The sequence below is a fragment of the Heteronotia binoei genome, chromosome 3, assembly GCF_032191835.1.
Source record: "Heteronotia binoei isolate CCM8104 ecotype False Entrance Well chromosome 3, APGP_CSIRO_Hbin_v1, whole genome shotgun sequence".
Classification (NCBI taxonomy): domain Eukaryota; kingdom Metazoa; phylum Chordata; class Lepidosauria; order Squamata; family Gekkonidae; genus Heteronotia; species Heteronotia binoei.
The window spans coordinates 160,739,512-160,758,209 of record NC_083225.1 but is presented as its reverse complement, the minus strand read 5'-3'; the positions used below and the strand labels follow the sequence as shown (position 1 = coordinate 160,758,209).

At 46.2% G+C, this 18,698-nt stretch overlaps 1 protein-coding gene across 2 annotated transcripts in view; it reads left to right on the top strand.

Moving 5' to 3' along the window:
• The window catches only part of PAN3 (poly(A) specific ribonuclease subunit PAN3), a 93,533-nt gene that overhangs the window by 13,968 nt on the left and 60,867 nt on the right, over positions 1–18,698 (top strand). For both annotated transcript variants that reach the window (XM_060234742.1, XM_060234741.1), the window contains exon 3: positions 16,519–16,585. In XM_060234742.1, coding sequence (XP_060090725.1) covers positions 16,519–16,585 — 67 coding nt within the window. The remainder of the gene's footprint in view (positions 1–16,518; positions 16,586–18,698) is intronic.

Sequence of the window (18,698 nt, the reverse complement as noted above, 5' to 3'; positions counted from 1 at the left end):
TGGAATCAATGCAGTGGGAACTGGGACTGTGCCATCCTGTTCAGATGCTGTTGCTTCTTGCCAGTCTCTACAGATGGTGAGATTGAGAGCAGCTGTTGGGCTTACATATCCCTCCACCCCACTGCACACAAGGCTGTGACTGCATTAGCAGATTCCATGTTCATTTGAACATGGGATCTGCTAGTATACTTGCTTCTGTTCTGAATGCAGTGACAGTTTGGGAGAATTAAGGTCAGGGGAGGAGTTCTGAAACCAGGCATCTGTTTCTGAACTATGTAAAAGTTTCATGAAGCAATAATGACCAAAAATGTGTGTGATTGCTTGGCTGGTTTTTGTACCTTCTCTTGATTTGTTTTCCCAAAGCCCAAAAGGGGATGTATGTGTCTAGAGCAGGGGTGGCCAGACTATGGCTCGGGAGCCACATGTGGCTCTTCCACACATGTTGTGTGGCACTTGAGATCCCCACTGCCCTGTCAGCTGGGTTGAAGAAGGCATTTATAGAATCATAGAGTTAGAAGGGACCTCCAGGGTCATCTAGTCCAACTCCCTGCACAGTGCAGGAAACTCACAAACACCTCCCCCTAAATTCGCTGGATCTTCATTGCTGTCAGATGGCCATCTAGCCTCTGTTTAAAAACTTCCAAGGAAGGAGAGCCCACCACCTCCCGAGGAAGCCTGTTCCACTGAGGAACCACTCTAACAGTCAGGAAGTTCTTCCTAATGTTGAGCTGGAAACTCTTTTAATTTCAACCTGTTGGTTCTGGTCCTACCTTCTGGGGCCACAGAAAACAATTCCACACCATCCTCTATAGCAGTGGCCCCCAATCTTTTTGGCACCAGGAACCGGCAGGGTGGGGGAACCTCAGGGTGGGGAAATTGAATTTGGCCTCCCCGCACTGCGCCGCACAGCCGCCTCACCTCCTCCTCCTGCATTGCTGCCTTCTCCTCCCTCCATGTTCATTATGTTAAGCCAGGGGAAGCATCTTCCCAGCTCTTTAAAAGCTCACTTTTCCCTCTCCCCGCAGCAGCAGCAGTGAGCGATCTGCTAAACAAGTGATGCTGCCTTTGCCTCCTGAGGCAAGGGCAGCGCAGCTTGTTCAACAGTCGCTCACCACTGCTGTTGGTTTCTCTCACAGATCAGCTGCTGCCGCGGGAAGGGAGGTGAGCTTTTAAAGAGCCAGGAAGGCGCTTTCCCTGGCTTAACATAACAAACACAGAGGGAGGAGGAGGAGACAGCACGGGGGGAGGCTATGGGGCACTGCAGGGGGGCAGCTCAGCTGGCAGCCCGGTTGCTGATGGGCCACAGACTGGTATCGGTCCGGGGCCAAGTTGATGGGGACCGCTGCTCTATAGGACAGCCCTTCAAGTCCTTGAAGATGGTGATCATATCACCTCTCAGATGCCTCCTCTCCAGGCTAAACTCCTCTCCAGGCATTTGTCTCTTTCAATCACTTCTCCAAGCCAAGCTAGCTGGCAGTATGGAGAATGGATTTAAAGTTGCTTTCTTTCCACCTCTCCCTCTTTGCTTTCCTCCCCCCTTGTTTTGCGGCTCTCAGACATCTAATGTTCATGTCTTGTGGCTCTCAAACATCTGACGTTTATTCTGTGTTCCTCTTAAGTTAAGCAAGTGTGGCCAACCCTGGTCTAGAGAGAGCCAGTTTGGTGTAGTGGTTAAGTGTGCAGACTCTTATCTGGGAGAACCGGGTTTGATTCCTCACTCCTCCACTTACAGCTGCTGGAATGGCCTTGGGTCCCACATAGCTCTCGCAGGAGTTATCCTTGAAATGGCAGCTGCTGTGAGAGCCCCAGGGTGTCTGTTATGGATATAGGAGATTGTAAGCCGTGCTGAGTCTCTGATTCATAGAGAAGGGCGGGGTGTAAATCTGCAGTCTTCTTCTAGATGCAAAGGTCTGCAACTGTACTCATTCTGTAAATTTGAAGTCCATATCTTCAAATAAATGTTAAGCAATAAACAAACCGCATTGATTCATCCAAGGCATGTAGAAGAAGAAGATGATATTGGATTTATATCCCGCCCTCCACTCCGAAGAGTCTCAGAGCGGCTCACAATCTCCTTCACCTTCCTCCCCCACAACAGACACCCTCTGAGGTGGGTGGGGCTGAGAGGACTCTCACAGCAGCTGCCCTTTCAAGGACATCCTCTGCCAGAACTATGGCTGACCCAAGGCCATGCTAGCAGGTGCAAGTGGAGAAGTGGGGAATCAAACCCGGTTCTCCCAGATAAGAGTCCGCACACTTAACCACTACACCAAACTGGCTCTCCAGTTTCACTATGTAAATAGTGTGAAAGTGAGCATGTCTTCAGGTTGGAGGCAGGCAAAGAATAAGTGCAAAAGTCAAACAGGTCTGCGAATGAAATCTACACCAAAATTAAGCTAGGATAATGCTGAATGAATATATCCCCAGTCTTGCCTGCTTTTGTTATAGCTTGCGGCATATGCTGTGTTTGGCATGTGGTTTCCTTGCATTTTGGAGGAGGTAGGAAGTTGCCCCATTAGAAGTGGCACATTATGAACTTATGGGTTAAACACAGAGGCTGGGATTCAGAAAAATGATATATGTGTGCTGATGGGAGAGGTAATTTCCTTTCTTAGATCCTCTAATAAAGTTTATAAAGTTCAATAGCAAATTTAGGTGGCACAGGTGACTTCCCTTAAAATCCTTCTCCTTTGAGTAAGATTTATAGCATCGCATTTGTTTTTACATTGGCAAATTGAGATTTTAAATAGTGGTCTTCTGTGTGTTTTTAAATAATCGTTGTCTAATTTATACTGCAAGCAGCCTTTAGGTTCATGAGGTGAAAAGGCAACTTATAAATATTCTAAGTTAATAAATAAGATTGGTTACAAATATTAATTTCTAAAACAAATTGATGGCTATATCAAATTTAGATACTCTGTACAAATTATCTCTAGCTCTTATTTGTGTTTTTTATAAACATAGCCTTGAGTAGCAGCCTCCAGGCTTAGCAGGGTAATAAGCATGAATCACAGACTGATGTCCTGTATTAAATGGGGGTTGAAAGTTTTGAGAGTCTCTGTGTAGTGTTAAGAGAGATGTTCCCTTGTGAGATTCTTGGGTAATCATGTAGGTAACAGTTGGTTTTAAGTCGCTTCAGCTGACAACTTTTTTGTTTTGAAGGGGGTTGACGTTTATCATAAGCTTTATAGGTATACTAAACTGTTCTTCATAGTACATTTAGTAAGGCATGGTGTGAAAGGATCAGTACTTTTAAGTGCCATCTGCTCCTGATTTGAAGGGGAAAAGGTTTTGATCTTCTTCGTGGTCTCTGTGCATTCACACATATGGGGTAATCCGCAGGATTGGCCCCGACCTCGGAGAGTTCAAAGCAATCTTGATCGTAGATCTGGCGCGCCTCCCACTTGTCCTGGGAGGAGACAGCTACTGCGCATGCCTGGACAAGGGGGAGGTGCTTAGCCACTCAGTTTCTTCCTTACCGCCGACCGGATCGCACCTTCCTCGTTGATCTCCAACTTCTTCATTGCAATCTCCAACAACTACCTTCTCTTCGCTTCAATTCTTCATCTTCTACTTCTCCTGGTATCGTATAAAAAAAAAAAAAAAAAAAAAAGCCTCCTCTTACTATCTTTCTGGACTTTCCCCCTCCCTCCCCCCCCCCCCTCCCGGGCGGATGGAAGGAAGGGACAAGATAATCTTTAAACGCTGTACCAGCTGCTCATCCAAAATCCCCTCGTCCGACGGCCACTCTCTTTGCCTGTTCTGCCTTGGAGAGGCACACCGTCCAGACTCCTGCGTGCACTGCAGCCAATTTGGTAAACAGGCCCGCAAGAACCGCGCCGCGAGACTCAAGAGCCACCTCATGGAAACCTCACTCCGACCGGCCATGCCGCGTGGCGGACAACAACAACCCGCGCCATCTTCCCCACACCTCGTGGGAGAGGCGCAGTCGGCAGCTTCCGTGGCACAGACTCCCTGTAAGCCTAAGACCGGCAAGCACTCTAAGAAGTCGGACGACCCCAAAAAGCGCCGCCGCTCCGATTCCGCCCACTCGGACCCGACGGGTAGCACTAGCTCAAAAAAGCATAAGACCCGCCCTCTCGACTCGGCCTCGAACCCGACCACCAAACCGAAGGCCCCGAACCCGACCGCCACTGCCTCCGGATCGATGCCGAAGACTCCGACGTCGAAGTCGACGGCAACACCGTCAATCACTCCGTTGGAAATCATCCGCATCTCATCAAAGTCGCCGTCCATTCCGAATTCCCCACCAGACCAGCTGCTGGATACGCACTCTACCGCATCCGTTAGGACCCACACTCTCGACCCCACTAAATTCATAGATCTCTCACAGCCGATAGACGCCCACGCGCTCACCAGAGAACCCTCGACCCCGAGAGATCCCCTGACTAGACCTCGATCTCACAGTCGCAGACGCACCAGATCCCGCAGTCGCCGACACACCAGGTCCCGCAGTCGCCGCCGTACCAGGTCCCGCAGTCGCCGCCGCACCAGGTCCCGCAGTCGCCGCCGCACCAGGTCCCGCAGCCGCCGACGCTCTCGCAGCCACCGCAGGGGGAGACACTACTATTACTCTCCATCGAGATCTAGGTCTCCATCCCCACGGCACCGAAGACGGCACCGACGATCACCATCCCACGATCGCCATTACCACAGCTACCAAGAGTCTCCGCGCTACCGAGATCGCACACACAGACTCCAAACTGCATCGATCGAATCGCTTCACCACCATGACGACCCTACGGACCTCGGCGCCGAACCGAAGCTCCCGTCACCACTAGAATCCCTACACACGGCTCCCAAGACAACACCTCAGCCCGACCTACCTCAAGGAACCGACGACGGATCCGAGGAGGAACTCTCCGACTCCGACCACTCTTCGGGTTCGGACCTACAATCCCCAGACTCCGACATAGCCAAGCCAGCAGACTTATCACCGTCTGAAGGCCCAAGATCCTACCTCGACCTTGTAGCAAACATGGCAAGCTCGCTAAATCTAAAGCTCAATACAGACGCTCCCAGAGTCTCGGACGTCGTTTTTGATCTAGTCCACGCGGATCTTCCATCCAGCTCTTCTCTCCCAATGCTCCCCGTTCTACTAGAAACACTCAAAGAAGCATGGGACAAACCGGCATCGGTACCGCCAACATCCAAGAGGGTTGAAGCGCTGTACAAGATACACGCACCTGATTCCAAGTTCCTGTTCACCCACCCGGCTCCGAACTCGATCATTGTACATTCGTCCTCGAAGTCGAAGCAGACTAGACACCCGGTACCACCAGAACGGGAGGGCAAAAAACTCGACACGATCGGAAGAAAGATTTACGCCCTCACTACAGCCACAACCAAAATCCTCAACTACATGGCATGCTTCTCCGCATACACCCACAACCTGACCACCTCCCTCGCCGCATTGGTACCATCCCTGCCCGAGGCATCCCAAAAGTCAGCCACCACCACCCTGCAGGAGATGGCCAGAGTAACCAAACAGCAAATCAACACTGCCCGTCACGCTGCACAGTGTTCCTCCAGAACCTTGGCCTCAGCCATAGCACTCCGCAGACACGCGTGGCTCAGGTCCTCCTCCCTCCAACCAGACATCAAATACAAAGTTGAAGATTTGCCCTTTGATGGCCTTGGCCTGTTTAGCTCCTCTACAGATGACATCCTCACATCTGTAGACGATGGCAGGAAGAGGGCAAGACGACTGGGAGTCTCCCAACCTCTGACCCAAACCAATCGACAAAGGAACTGGAGGTCCAACCAATACAAAGGGAACAGATCCCCACGGCAACAGGAACCATGGAAGCGCAAACCACCGCAGTCCAAACCTTCCTTTCAACACAGACGCCAAACAACCAAGAAACCTTCAACCACACCCAAACCGTCTCTCTGACCTCCCTGCCCCGAGCCGTCCAGTCTCCCTCCATCAGCCAAACCCATCAACACGACTACAACCATTCTACACTGCCTGGAGGACCATAACATCGGACGCCTGGGTCCTCGCCATCATTCAAAGAGGCTACCTAATAGAGTTTACGTCCACTCCAAAGCACCACCGGTTCCTCACCACACCCCCGTCCGCACCCCTGCAGACGGAAATCGCGTCTCTGCTGGACAAAGGCGCGATAGAACCAGTCCCACCCCAATACCATCGCACCGGCTTCTACTCCCGGTACTTCCTGGTGCCAAAAAAGGACGGAGGACTCCGACCCATTCTCGACCTCCGCAAACTCAACCTACACATAACCTACAAGAAATTCCGTATGGTCACGCTTCAGGCAATCCTCCCGCTCATCCCAGAACGAGCATGGATGGCGTCCATAGACCTCCAGGACGCCTACTTCCACATTACAATCAACCATCATCACAGAAGATTCCTCAGGTTCGCCATAGGGAAGCAGCACTTCCAGTTCTGCTCCCTTCCCTTCGGTCTCTCCACAGCACCAAGGGTCTTCACCAAGTGCATGGCAGTAGTAGCAGCCACATTACGCCAGCAGCAGATATCAATCTTCCCGTACATAGACGACTGGCTGATCGTCGCCCATTCCAGGGAGCAACTACAACTGGACGTCTCGACCACCCTCTCCACCCTGGCCACCTTAGGCCTCCTAGTCAACCTCTCAAAATCCAAACTAGTCCCTACCCAGAGGATCCAATTCATAGGAGCAGACATCTCCACGCTCTCGCAAACGGCTTTCCTACCTCAGGACAGGGCACTCGCCATAATGTCACTGGCCAACACTATCATCGCCCAGCGCTCCCAAACAGCGCTCACCTTCCAGAGAATGCTAGGCCTCATGGCAGCAACCACAGCAGTTCTGCGGTTTGCGAAGCTGCACATGCGTCCCCTCCAAATGTGGTTCGTAAGAACTTTCCGCCCTCACACACAACATCAATCCACACTGCTCACCCTTCCACTACACATTGTACCATCCCTCAAATGGTGGACCAAGGAACGTCACCTCTACAAGGGCATGCCATTCAAGCAGACACCGCCCTCGGTGATTGTAACCACAGATGCCTCCAACTGGGGATGGGGAGCCCACTTGGAAGACCTCACGGTGCAGGGCCAGTGGACAGACTACGAACGCTCTCTCCACATAAACTGCCTGGAGCTCATCGCAGTGCACAAGGCTTTGCGGTCCTTCCTCCCATCGCTAAGGAACCAGCACGTCCAGATCACCTCCGACAACATCGCCACAGTCTTTTACATCAACAGGCAGGGCGGCACCGCCTCCGTCAGACTCTGCAAGAGAGCCCTAGCCCTGTGGCATTGGAGCATAAGCCAGGGCATCTTCCTCACGGCCGTACACCTACCAGGGGCCGAGAACACCCAGGCAGACGCCCTGAGCCGCCACTCCACCAACAACCACGAGTGGTCTATCAACAGCCGATACATCAGACAGATATTCAGCATCTTCGGACAACCGAAGATAGATGTATTTGCTTCACCGTCAAATGCCCAATGCACCCGCTTCTACATGAGAGGTCCTCCATCCCACCTCTCCAGGGGGGATGCCTTCATACAAACTTGGAAAGGAACACTCCACTACCTCTTTCCGCCCATTCCACTTATCACCAGAGTTCTACAGAAGATTCAGGTAGACCACACAAACTGCATCCTCATAACTCCATGGTGGCCGCGCCAACCCTGGTTTACGACCTTGCTGCTCCTGTCCAACAATACCTTCATCCAGCTCCCTCAAACACGGGATCTCCTCTCTCAACAGGGCGGCAGGGTCCTTCACCACAACCCGGCATCGCTCAAATTAACAGCCTGGAGAATCAGTTTCTAGACTTCCCTCCGGAGGTCCGTCAGGTCCTAGTGAACTCCAGAAAACCATCTACTAGGAAATCCTATCTATTTAAGTGGAAACGCTTCTCACACTATGCCTCACAGCACAACTTCGACCCCAACCTCGCCACTATACCTCAGGTACTAACTTACACCCTAACGCTCTCCAGAGCGGGTCTGTCGTATTCTTCCCTGAAGGTACACCTGGCAGCCATCTCTGCCTTCCACCCCCGCATCGATGGCACAACGGTATTCTCTCACCACGCGACCAGAGCTTTCCTCAAGGGCATCATTCGCCTACACCCACCAATCAAACAAGTTCTACCCACCTGGAGCCTGTCCCTAGTCCTGAGCCAACTCATGAAACCACCCTTCGAGCCCATGGCCTCCATCCCACTACACCTGCTGTCATGGAAGACGGCACTACTTACGGCCCTCACCACAGGCAAGAGGGCCAGTGACATCTGCGCATTCAGAGCAGACCCACCGTATACGATATTTCATAACAGTACGGTGGTCCTCCGACCTGACCCGACCTTCCTACCCAAGGTCGTCTCTACCTTTCACCTAGGAAGACAGTCCACTATACCAGCCTTCTTCCAGCACCCCGCGGACGCGGGACAAAGGGCACTCCACAACCTGGATGCACGGAGAGCCCTAGCCTTCTACATAGACAGAACCCGCCAAATCCGTAAAGACCCTAGACTCTTTGTCACCTACGCTACCCATAATAAGGGCAGCAGAATATCTACTCAGAGACTCTCCAAATGGATTGTTGCTGCCATCGAACTCTGTTACCAGCTGGCAAAACAACCAATCCCTCAACATATACGAGCCCACTCAACCAGAGCCGTGGCTACCTCGTCTGCCTTCATGAAAGGCATCCCTATAGAGGACATATGCGCTGCAGCCGTCTGGTCCTCCACATCTACCTTCGCCTCGCACTACGCTCTCGACGTCCGTGCCCGGCGAGATGCCTCCTTCGGACAAGCAGTGCTACGATCGATCTTCGACTAACCACTGTGAGTACCACTATCATTACGTTACGCTCTAACCCTTCATGTTCTTACAGGTCCAGCACCCACCTCCGAAGAAATGGCTCGCTAATCACCCATATGTGTGAATGCACAGAGACCACGAAGAAGATGGACAGGTTTCTTACCTGTAACTGGTGATCTTCGAGTGGTCATCTGTGCAATCACACAGACCCACCCAGCCTTCCCCGCTGCTGGAAGCTAGTAAGCACAGTTATTTCCACCTATCCGGCGGCGGGAAGAAACTGAGTGGCTAAGCACCTCCCCCTTGTCCAGGCATGCGCAGTAGCTGTCTCCTCCCAGGACAAGTGGGAGGCGCGCCAGATCTACGATCAAGATTGCTTTGAACTCTCCGAGGTCGGGGCCAATCCTGCGGATTACCCCATATGTGTGATTGCACAGATGACCACTCGAAGATCACCAGTTACAGGTAAGAAACCTGTCCTTTTGCATTCTGGTTGATAACTGTTTACGTTCTAGTTTGTATGTTTATTTGGCTCATACATATAATCATGTACTGCATTAAAAAAGATTTGAGCTTTTGCATGATTGGTCTGAACAGAAAGCTTGTGTTGTCCTTGTGTCTATTCATTATCATATTTTAAAAAAAATTACAGTCTTTTAAAACTGGGAATATTTGCATTCAACACTTTGTTAATCTTCTAATTTCATGTAGCTATTTCATGATCTATCTCCAGGTTTTTCCTGCTTCTGCTACTTTTGGTAGACAGGAACATATGGAGTTTCTGGGAGCACAGCTGCCAAATAAAAAAACAAAATTGCACAGCAGCAATCAAGAATACAGCTCAGGTTCAGTGATCATTTGTACTGAGGAAGCAAAATAAAGATTTGTCTAGTTTCCAATAACAAACCTGAAATAAATTTCAACAAGAATACATCCTAAGGAGGAAATTGTGAAACATTTATGAAAGAATGGAAGGAAATTATTAATAAAGTTAAACTGGATTGCATTAGAGCCTAAAAGTAAATAGCTCAATAGTAATACTGTGAAAGATACTGCATTAATTCAAAACTCAGCAATTTGAAATTTCATAGGCTGAAACATATACAGGGGAGCCTCTGTGAGGTTGAGGCTAAACCGTTGCTAATACAGTGAGAAAAACGGGATGTTAAAACAAGCCCTGCTAAGGAAAAATCAGAATAGCTCACTAACCTTTTGGAGGTTTTTGAGTGGATGAAAAACATGAAAAAGTGAGGTGGGTCTTTGACTTCCAGAAAAATCTTCAGCAGCAAAAAAAATCTGAGTATAGTTAGCAGCCACCCGGTAAGAAGACCGTTCCTCTTGTGGATTACTAACTAGTTACGCATTAGAGTGTGGGAGTAAATTGCCAGTTTTCAGAATGGATGAAAGAAAATATGGGGTCCCCTGGGTACTGTATTGAGACTAGTGCTGTTTAATGTGTTCTTAAATCTGGAGTGAGGAGGTATTGTCCACTCAGACTAACAGTGCTTCTCAGCATCTCACACTGAAGTCTTTCACATCACTTGTTACCTGATTCCTGGAGATGCCCAGAGATTGAACCTGGAGCTTTCTGCATGCCAAACATATGTCTGGCCACTGAGCTATGACCTCTGTACAAATGATGCAAATTACTCAGGTGATGAAAAGCAAAGTGGATTGTGAAAATCTCCAAGAGGATCACTCCAAAGTGGTGAGTGGAGTTGTCATCAATGTGGCAAATGAGGCTTAGTGTAGGTGAATGAATTACATTTGGGCCTAAAATCTAACTTTGCATATCCCCTGAAGTCAGAACAGTTTGTAAATTATTAGAAAAGATATCATGGGGTTATGGTGGATAGTTAAATTAAAATGATGACTTGATAGTAAAAGAAGCACCCATCATGCTAGGGATTGTTAGGAAAGGGACTAGAAATAAAATTACCAGTAACTGTAATTCCTTTGTACAGTGCAGTGATGTGGTCCTGTTTGGAATCCTATGCATAATTTTGATTGCTGTATCTCAGAAAGGATGTCATAGTGCTAGAAAAGTCCGTGAAATGTCAATGGGGGTTTGGAGTATTTCAGTGTTTGGAAAGGCTAAAGAGTTTGGTGCTTTTCAGTTTTTGGGGGAAAGGAACATTAAAATATAATTACTTGCTGAGCAGAGAAAGTGGACAGACTGTTCTCTTACTTTTCCATCTAGAACTCACATGTACCCATTGAATTTGCAGGTGTGACAAAGGGAAGTACTACATAGAATGTGTAATTAACTTTTGAAGTTCACTGCTGTATGATGCAGTGATGATCCGCTAGTTTAAAATGGCTTTTAGAAGGGATTAGACAAATAGTTGGAGTATAGGTCTGTCAGTAGCTGTGATGGCTAAATTCAACATTCAAAGGCATTGAATACTAGTTGTAGGGTGGAAATAGTTGGTAGAGGCTCCATATCCTGCTTGTAGGCTTTCTGGTGGGGCATCTCTGGTTGATGACTGTGTGAAACAGGGTGCCAGACTAGATTGATCCTGCTGTATTGTTCGTGGGTTCTAAGAGGTGAAATGGAGTTTTGTGTAATCTAAAATGAAGTCATGACAAAAATGTGTTACATGACATATAGTACTCAAAGTACAGAAAATCAGTGTTGGTAGTGTGCAATGTGCTAAATTTCACCAGAAAGAAATTGTTTTCCAAATAGGAAGAAATAGATCCATACTTAGAGGCAGTACCTAGGAAGGAATGTAATTGCTTTTGTTGAATTCAGTGCGCATGGTAGTAGTGGACTCCATCATGTTATGCTTCTCAGCTGCCCCCTCCATGCTCAGGATGAGAAATTGGTAGAAGGGCTTTGTTGCAGCCTCTGTTCTTTTGCATGTGGGCCTCCTTCAGTTGTTTGCTTCTGGGTTTTGAATGAATGAGCAGTGGAGCTGCCTGATGAGATGTGGATTCTGTTAAAGCTTTTGTTGTTGTAGTCAGTCTAATAGATTCCCTCCTGTAGGAATTATTAGGTAGAGAAAATGTTTGTCCTTCTGTTATTGCACAGCTCAAAGTATAGTTCCTGGAAATTTTTTTACTGTTATATTGTGCACCTAAAATCTTCCCCTCTCTCCAGGTTAACATGATAGGTAGGGGTAAATCATTGTTGTCCATCTTCTTTGTCTTCCATTAAATATTTAAAATGTATTGTCATGTTCTTCAAACTTAATGTTTTCTGTGTTCATCATATGGCTTGCTGCTAGCCATTAGATCTTTCTTGTTTCCTTTCATAGGCTGATTCCTCATTAACCTTTTCCCTCACCAGGCTTTCATTTCTCTCCGGAGCAAGCTGGCGTTTTTGCACCAGCTGCTCCACACTGGCATTTTGCATGGGGAAAACCCGCGATTTGCTGCGCTGTAGCATAAACCTGTTTTTTCAGGTTTACACTGCGATGTGGCAGAACGTGGGTTTTCCCTGTTCAAAATGGTGGCATGGAGCAGCTGGTGCAAAATCGCTAGCTTGTTCCAGAGAGGAATGGAAGCCTGGCATGGAGCAAGGTTAGTGCAGAATTAGCCAGAGACTGACTTTGCACATTTCATGTTGCTTTGTGGATCCGCTCATTTTTCATGTGGTAAAGCTGTATAAATGCTTTCCCACATGAACGCTGAGATGTCACAATTTCTATTTGTTTCATAGGACTGTGATAAAAACATCAGATCTATGAAGTATTTTTTCTTTATCAAAGTTTCTACTGAATCACAGGGGGTTTGGTTCACTAGGCCCCAAAGTTCAAAAGATAGTGTTATACTGATTCTGCCTTCTTGGTGAATTGCAGTTCATTATGAAGTACGGAACAGAAAAGGAAAAGTTTTAGTGGACATTGGCTGATGTTTTTTCCTCTCCACTGATAAAACCATAGCAGAAATTTAAAGAAACTATATGTAAGGGAACTTGGGGTGTAACCAACCTTGGGAACAGATCACGATGGAACAGACAGCAAATACGTAACCAACTATGTCAGAAAGATCCATGGAATTGACATATGCAGGAAACTTAACTAAAATATAAAACACTGCTAACTTGTTTTAGTCCTTGAACCAGTGGCTGTGGGTAAGAGTGATGGTCTTTCAAAACAGCAGCCCTTCTAGAATCAAGGAAGAGCTATTTGAGTCTTCTCTGATGAAACTAGGACAGAATGGTTAGAAGACTATGCTCAAGAGCTGTCAAATTTGTAGCGGAGACATCTGAAAGAGAATAGCAATAGCAATGCACAGCAGCCAAGAAGGTCTGAGCGCCTGCTCCGGCTGCAACGCCACTGAGGATGTTCTCCGCAGCTGAGAACGAAACGTCTGGAAGGAAAACTTTCTCCAGTAGAACACGGCACTTGATCCCGAAAGATTCTACAAATCCTAATAGCAAGGCCAGTTGGATGTATTGAAAGGTCTACAAAAGAGAGTTGTCGAAAGCCTGTGAAAATAGGAAGTTGTCCCTTTAACAACCTGAACATCCCATTCTCTTCTGGATTTTACAGGTATTTTCTTCATGCTGCTTAGCCTGTGATCTGGACCAAAGAGCTAAAAGCTTGTGTTTCTTCCCCCCCCCCCCCCCAAAAAAAAATGAAAGAAAAAGAACACTGAGATACCCTATGCCTATCCATAGTCACAGGACGGAGAGCTCTTGACGTTGCTTCCTAATCCAATACATAGTGGACAGAACTGATATGCTTTCAGAGCACTTTATGAAAGTTAATTATATGAGAAAGATAAAGATGCCTGCCTATTATGGAGGATCTTTTGCCTGTAGGGCTTGGATGGTGACCATTTGTCCCAGTTGTATTGTGTTTAGGCTAAAAGTTAAATAAGCCATTATGACATATTTGGATCCATAGCAACAGGGTGGTGCATACTGGATCAAAAGAAATTCAGAAAGATCAACATGGAACTGAATGCCCTCTGTGTGGAAGTGAAAAAAAAGGGTGGGGGAATTGTTGTGGTTTTCTGTTCTGATCTAGTTCTATCAGTATAGCCCCATGGTGCAGAGTGGTAAGCTGCAGTACTGCAGTCCAACTCTGCTCACAACCTGTGTTTGATCTTGGCAGAAGCTGGGTTCAGGTAGTTGGCTCAGGGTTGACTCAGCCTTCCATCCTTCCAAGGCTGGTAAAATGAGGACCCAGCTTGCTGGGGGTAAAGTGTAGATGACTGGGGAAGGCAATAGCAAACCACCCTGTAAAAAAGTCTGCCTTGAAAATGTCATGATGTGACGTCACCCCAGAGTCAGAAATGACAGGTGCTTTCACATGGGACTACCTTTACCTTTTAGTTCTGTGAGTATGTTCCAGTTTGTGGTGAGCTCTTACATTTGTAGAAGAATTTGACATTTGGAACTGTATTACTATAGATCCTAACTTTAAAGAACAGGCAACCTGTTTTGCAGAAAAGTTTTTGTCTTATTTCCTAGTTGTATTTTTTCTTGTTTTTATCCTTTTATGGCTGTTATACTGGAAACACCCCCCCCCAAAAAAAAAAAAATTCCAGCTCTTAAGATGGACTTGAATATTTTGTGCAGCACTGACTGTTTAGTGTACATGGATTTAAAACATTTAAAAATAGAATTTTGAGGCTACCAAAAAGTTTGTATATTTGAACTAACTGCAGTTTCAGAATGCTTTTTAAAGTCAGCCCTACACAGAGCACATTGCAGTAACCTAATCTAGGTGTTACACTACATCTAGATGTTACATTGCATCTTAATATTTTTGAACTATGCAACATTAAAGTGGCCAACTTGATCCATCCAGATGGAAGCGCTGTTGTTAGGCAGGAATGACCCAGGATTTGAGGTGCCTCCAACTCTGGATGGGATTGCACCCTCCCTTGAAAGAGCAGGTTCTCATAGCTTTGTGGTGCTGCTGAACCTACTATTGCACAAGCAGGCAGGACTGGATCTTCATGTTTTTTGAGGAGGGGGGGATTAAAAAATGATGCCCCCTTATAGGCCCATAGAATATAATGGTCTCCATACCCAATTTGGCCCTCCTCTGGAGTGCCCAGGGCCCCCTAGATCTGGCCCCCTCTTACCCCCCCCCCCCAGATCTGGCCCTGCAAGCAGGATAAGAAGGTGGTGTCAGTATCCTGGGGTGCCTTTTGCCGGCTGCAATCTTTCCTGGGTACAAACGTCTGGCCACCCTGGTAACACCTAGATTACGTTACTGCAATGTGCTCTGTGTAGGGCTGACTTTAAAAAGCGTTCTGAAACTGCAGTTAGTACAGATTGCTTCAGCCAGAATGTTGACTGGAGTGGGTCATAGGGTCTCTCTCCCTCCAGGATACCATTTACCCTATACTGGCTTCCATTTTGTTTCCTGGTTCATTTGAAGTTGTTGGTGTTGACCTTTGAAGCCCTATAGCAGCATATTTTAAGGAGTACCTGCTTGTGTACAAAAATATTTGGCCACTAAGTTGCCTTCTTGGCCATGGCACTCCCCAGGGATATTAGTTTGTAAGCTTCTATCACTGTCTTCCACCAGCAGATGAAGACTTGTTTGTTCTGCCTGGCATTCTTTAATGATTTCTCCTTCCTGCCTTGTGTTTTAATTTGCTCTTTTGGATTTTATAGGTGCTTTAAAACTCTTATTTTAACTGTTTTTATTATGTTTGTTCTGTTAGCTGACTTGGTGGTCTCGATTAGAAAGAAAGGCAGGATATAAATATTGTGAATGAATGAAAGCCAGTCAGGTAGCTAAAACTTTGTTTTGTACTGTTTGATTCGGATTCCTGGTGATTAAGTAGGTTTGCACAAAACGCCTTCCCACTTTTGAGACTTCTCTTCACAGGATGCTTCCTCTGTTGTTCTTTACATTGAAAATGGTGATGAATTAATGGAAAAATAACATATTTCTGTTTGCCCTCCCTTCTTCTTTGCAGTTGGAACCACTGATCTAAAAGATATTTCAGTCTGTGTGTTTTATGTTTCAGGCTTATGCAACTGATGCTTTGTTGTTTTAAACACTCGGTCAATTAGTATTTTTTCCTGTGTAGCTTTTTCTTTATCTCATGTCTGTCCCATTTTTACCATTGAAAATTGGTTCCCAGTGCTCTGTGGCGCAGAGTGGTAAGATGCAGTACTGCAGTTCAAGCTCTGCTTGCGACCTGGGTTCAGGTAGCTGGCTCATGGTTGACTCAGCCTTTCATCCTTCTGAGGTCGGTAAAATGAGTACCCAGCTTGCTTGGAGGTAAAGTGTAAATGACTGGGGAAGGCAATGGCAAACCACCCCACAAAAAGTCTGCCATGAGAACATTGTGAAAGCAACATCACCCCAGAGTCGGAAATGACTGGTGTTTTCACAGGGGATTACCTTTACCTTTGCAGCTTGCAGGAGTCAAAATCTGATGCAAATGACTATGTTCAAGATAAAATATTCCTCTGGAAGAGAATTCTCAGCTTCTATATCCAAGTTAGAAACTTCCTGCCTTCCCTCTGGCCTCAGCGGCGGCAGGCAGGAGTGTGTGTGTATGTGGGGGCGGGGGGTTGCTGTTTCTGAAGCTGGATTCAGGCACAGTGATGGGTGTTTTGTTTGAACACTATCCAATTTGTGTGTCCTACGAGAACAAAGGTTCCAGTTAACTATCTTGTAACAAGTATTTATCCATTTTAAATGTTGAGCTGAAACTACGAATGGTCCAAATGATGTTGTTTATAGACTGCAATTTTGTTTTGTTTTCACTTTCTGCAGAGGATGACAAATAGCAGCAGTTCCCCAAGCCTTCTCAATGACAGTGCCAAGTCGTATGCAGGCCATGGTAAGAAGGTTTTTGTTCCTGAATTTGTTTAAAAATTCATTTTAGTATACTGCTGATACAGTGGTAGTAGTTGAACAAGACTCTTTAAATGGAACACAAGATGTTAAAAATTTAACTTTATTTAGTGCTTTTGGGGAGGGAGTGACTTTTATAGATTTTTCAGCAGTATTTACCCTACCCTTATATTAATATGAAGCATGTACGAAACATTTTAAAGCAAGAAATTCCTTTTAAAGCTGAAAAACCCTTTGTCCATTATCCAAAAAGTTACTGTATGAAAGCAGAGACTTGGACATACTTGGGAAATGCCAACACTTTATTGTGGGAGTGGGATTGGAAGATCTCATGTCAGTTTACAGATTGCTTTTGAAAGTCCTGTCAGTTGCATAAGGTATTTGAATGTGATGGAGGGTGGAGAGTTTAGCTCAAAAGCTCCTTTGGTGTATTAAATCCTGAATAGCTAGAACTACCTTAACACCATTTACCCTAGCGCCATTTTGTGGCTAACAAGTAGCCATTTGAAATCTGTTTAAAGTAACTTATTTCTCAAATATTTAAAACGTTAGACTATTTCCCATAGTGTACTAATTATGTCTACTTGGAGAAGTATCTTTAAAATCAGGTGATGAAGGTAATGCTAGCTGGAAACATAGAAAGTTTGTTTCCCTGGACTAACTTTACATAGTTAATCAAGTTAAGAGCTTGGGGGCCTGGCATGGTTAATAGATAAACAGGTTGGTGCTGTAGCTAGAATGAAGTAAGCTGGCCCCTTATCTAGACTCTACTGACATAGCTACCATAACCTCCATATTGGACTATTTTAATGTGCTCTGCATGGGGCTTCCTTTGAAGAAATCGGGGAAACTCCCGCAGATAAAAAAATGCAGGAGCAAAGCTACTATCTGGGGCCATTCAGTCAGAACACACAACTCCAGTCTGTGTCACTTGCACTGATGGCCTGCTTGCCTCTGGTCTCAATTCAAGGGTAATAACCTTTAAAGCACTTCATGGCCTTGGGCCCTCCCATTAATCAAACTGCATCTCCCTGTATATTCCCTGCACCTCCCTTCAGACTGTTCATATATCTGTAGTGAGATTATGAACCTTTTTCTTGATAGGCCCAGTGCTTTGGAATGGCCTGCCAGAGTGGGTGAGGAAAACACCGTCACTTACTGCATTTATTACTTGTGAATGAATAACAGTCTTATTTCAAAGTGCATTTGGAGGAGGGTAAATTACTTCAGCAGATTTGGCTATGTTTATTTCAAATCCCATGTATTTTAGATTATGGGTGCTTTTAGATCTCTAATTTCTGTATTTTAATCTATTTTAATACTGTTAACTTGGACTGTTGTAACTCGTGTCTGCACAACTTGGTTGCTGCATTATTAGCTGCCTCGAGGTCTGAAGAGGTTAGGCTAGATTGAAATTTTATAAATAAATTTAAAAATGCAATAGATAAATGAACTGGAGTGAATCCTTGTGAATATGGAAGATGTCAGACCTTTAGAGGTGGACAGTTCATAGGCTTTCCATAGACATATTTAAGCTTTTGATTTTTATTCCTGGCTACTGAGCACTTTGAATATACATTTTTTTCAGCTTGTCTTTGTAAACCTCAGAGTTGACCTATTAAATTACTCTCCCTTTCCCTGCATTACTCACTGCTGCCCCATCCTTACCTCTCCATCTGTTGTCAGAGAAGCTCTGACAAATATGCCCCCTTCTTGCAGCTTGTCTGTGTCCCATTTTCTCCTTCACAGCTGAGCTGTGGTTAAAGTAACATCACAGCTCAGCTGTGAACAAGGAGGGGGAACTGTTAGATTTGTGGGAGAGAAAACTCAAAACTTAGCTCCATTGACTCCTTGGATTGGCTACAGGTGGAGTAACCACATGGATGCTCTGGCCACACTCTCCCTACACTTTTACCTTTGATTTGGAGAAAGCCCTGAGAGCCTCGAGTTGTGCTCAGAAAGGCCTCATTTTGCAAATCAATATTTTAAAAACAAATTGCACAGTGGGTCCATAAACAATAGAGATTTTTCTAGAAACTGGGGAGGGGGGGCGCTGAACACCCCACCCCTCCGGCTTTTAGAGAAATTGATACATGCTG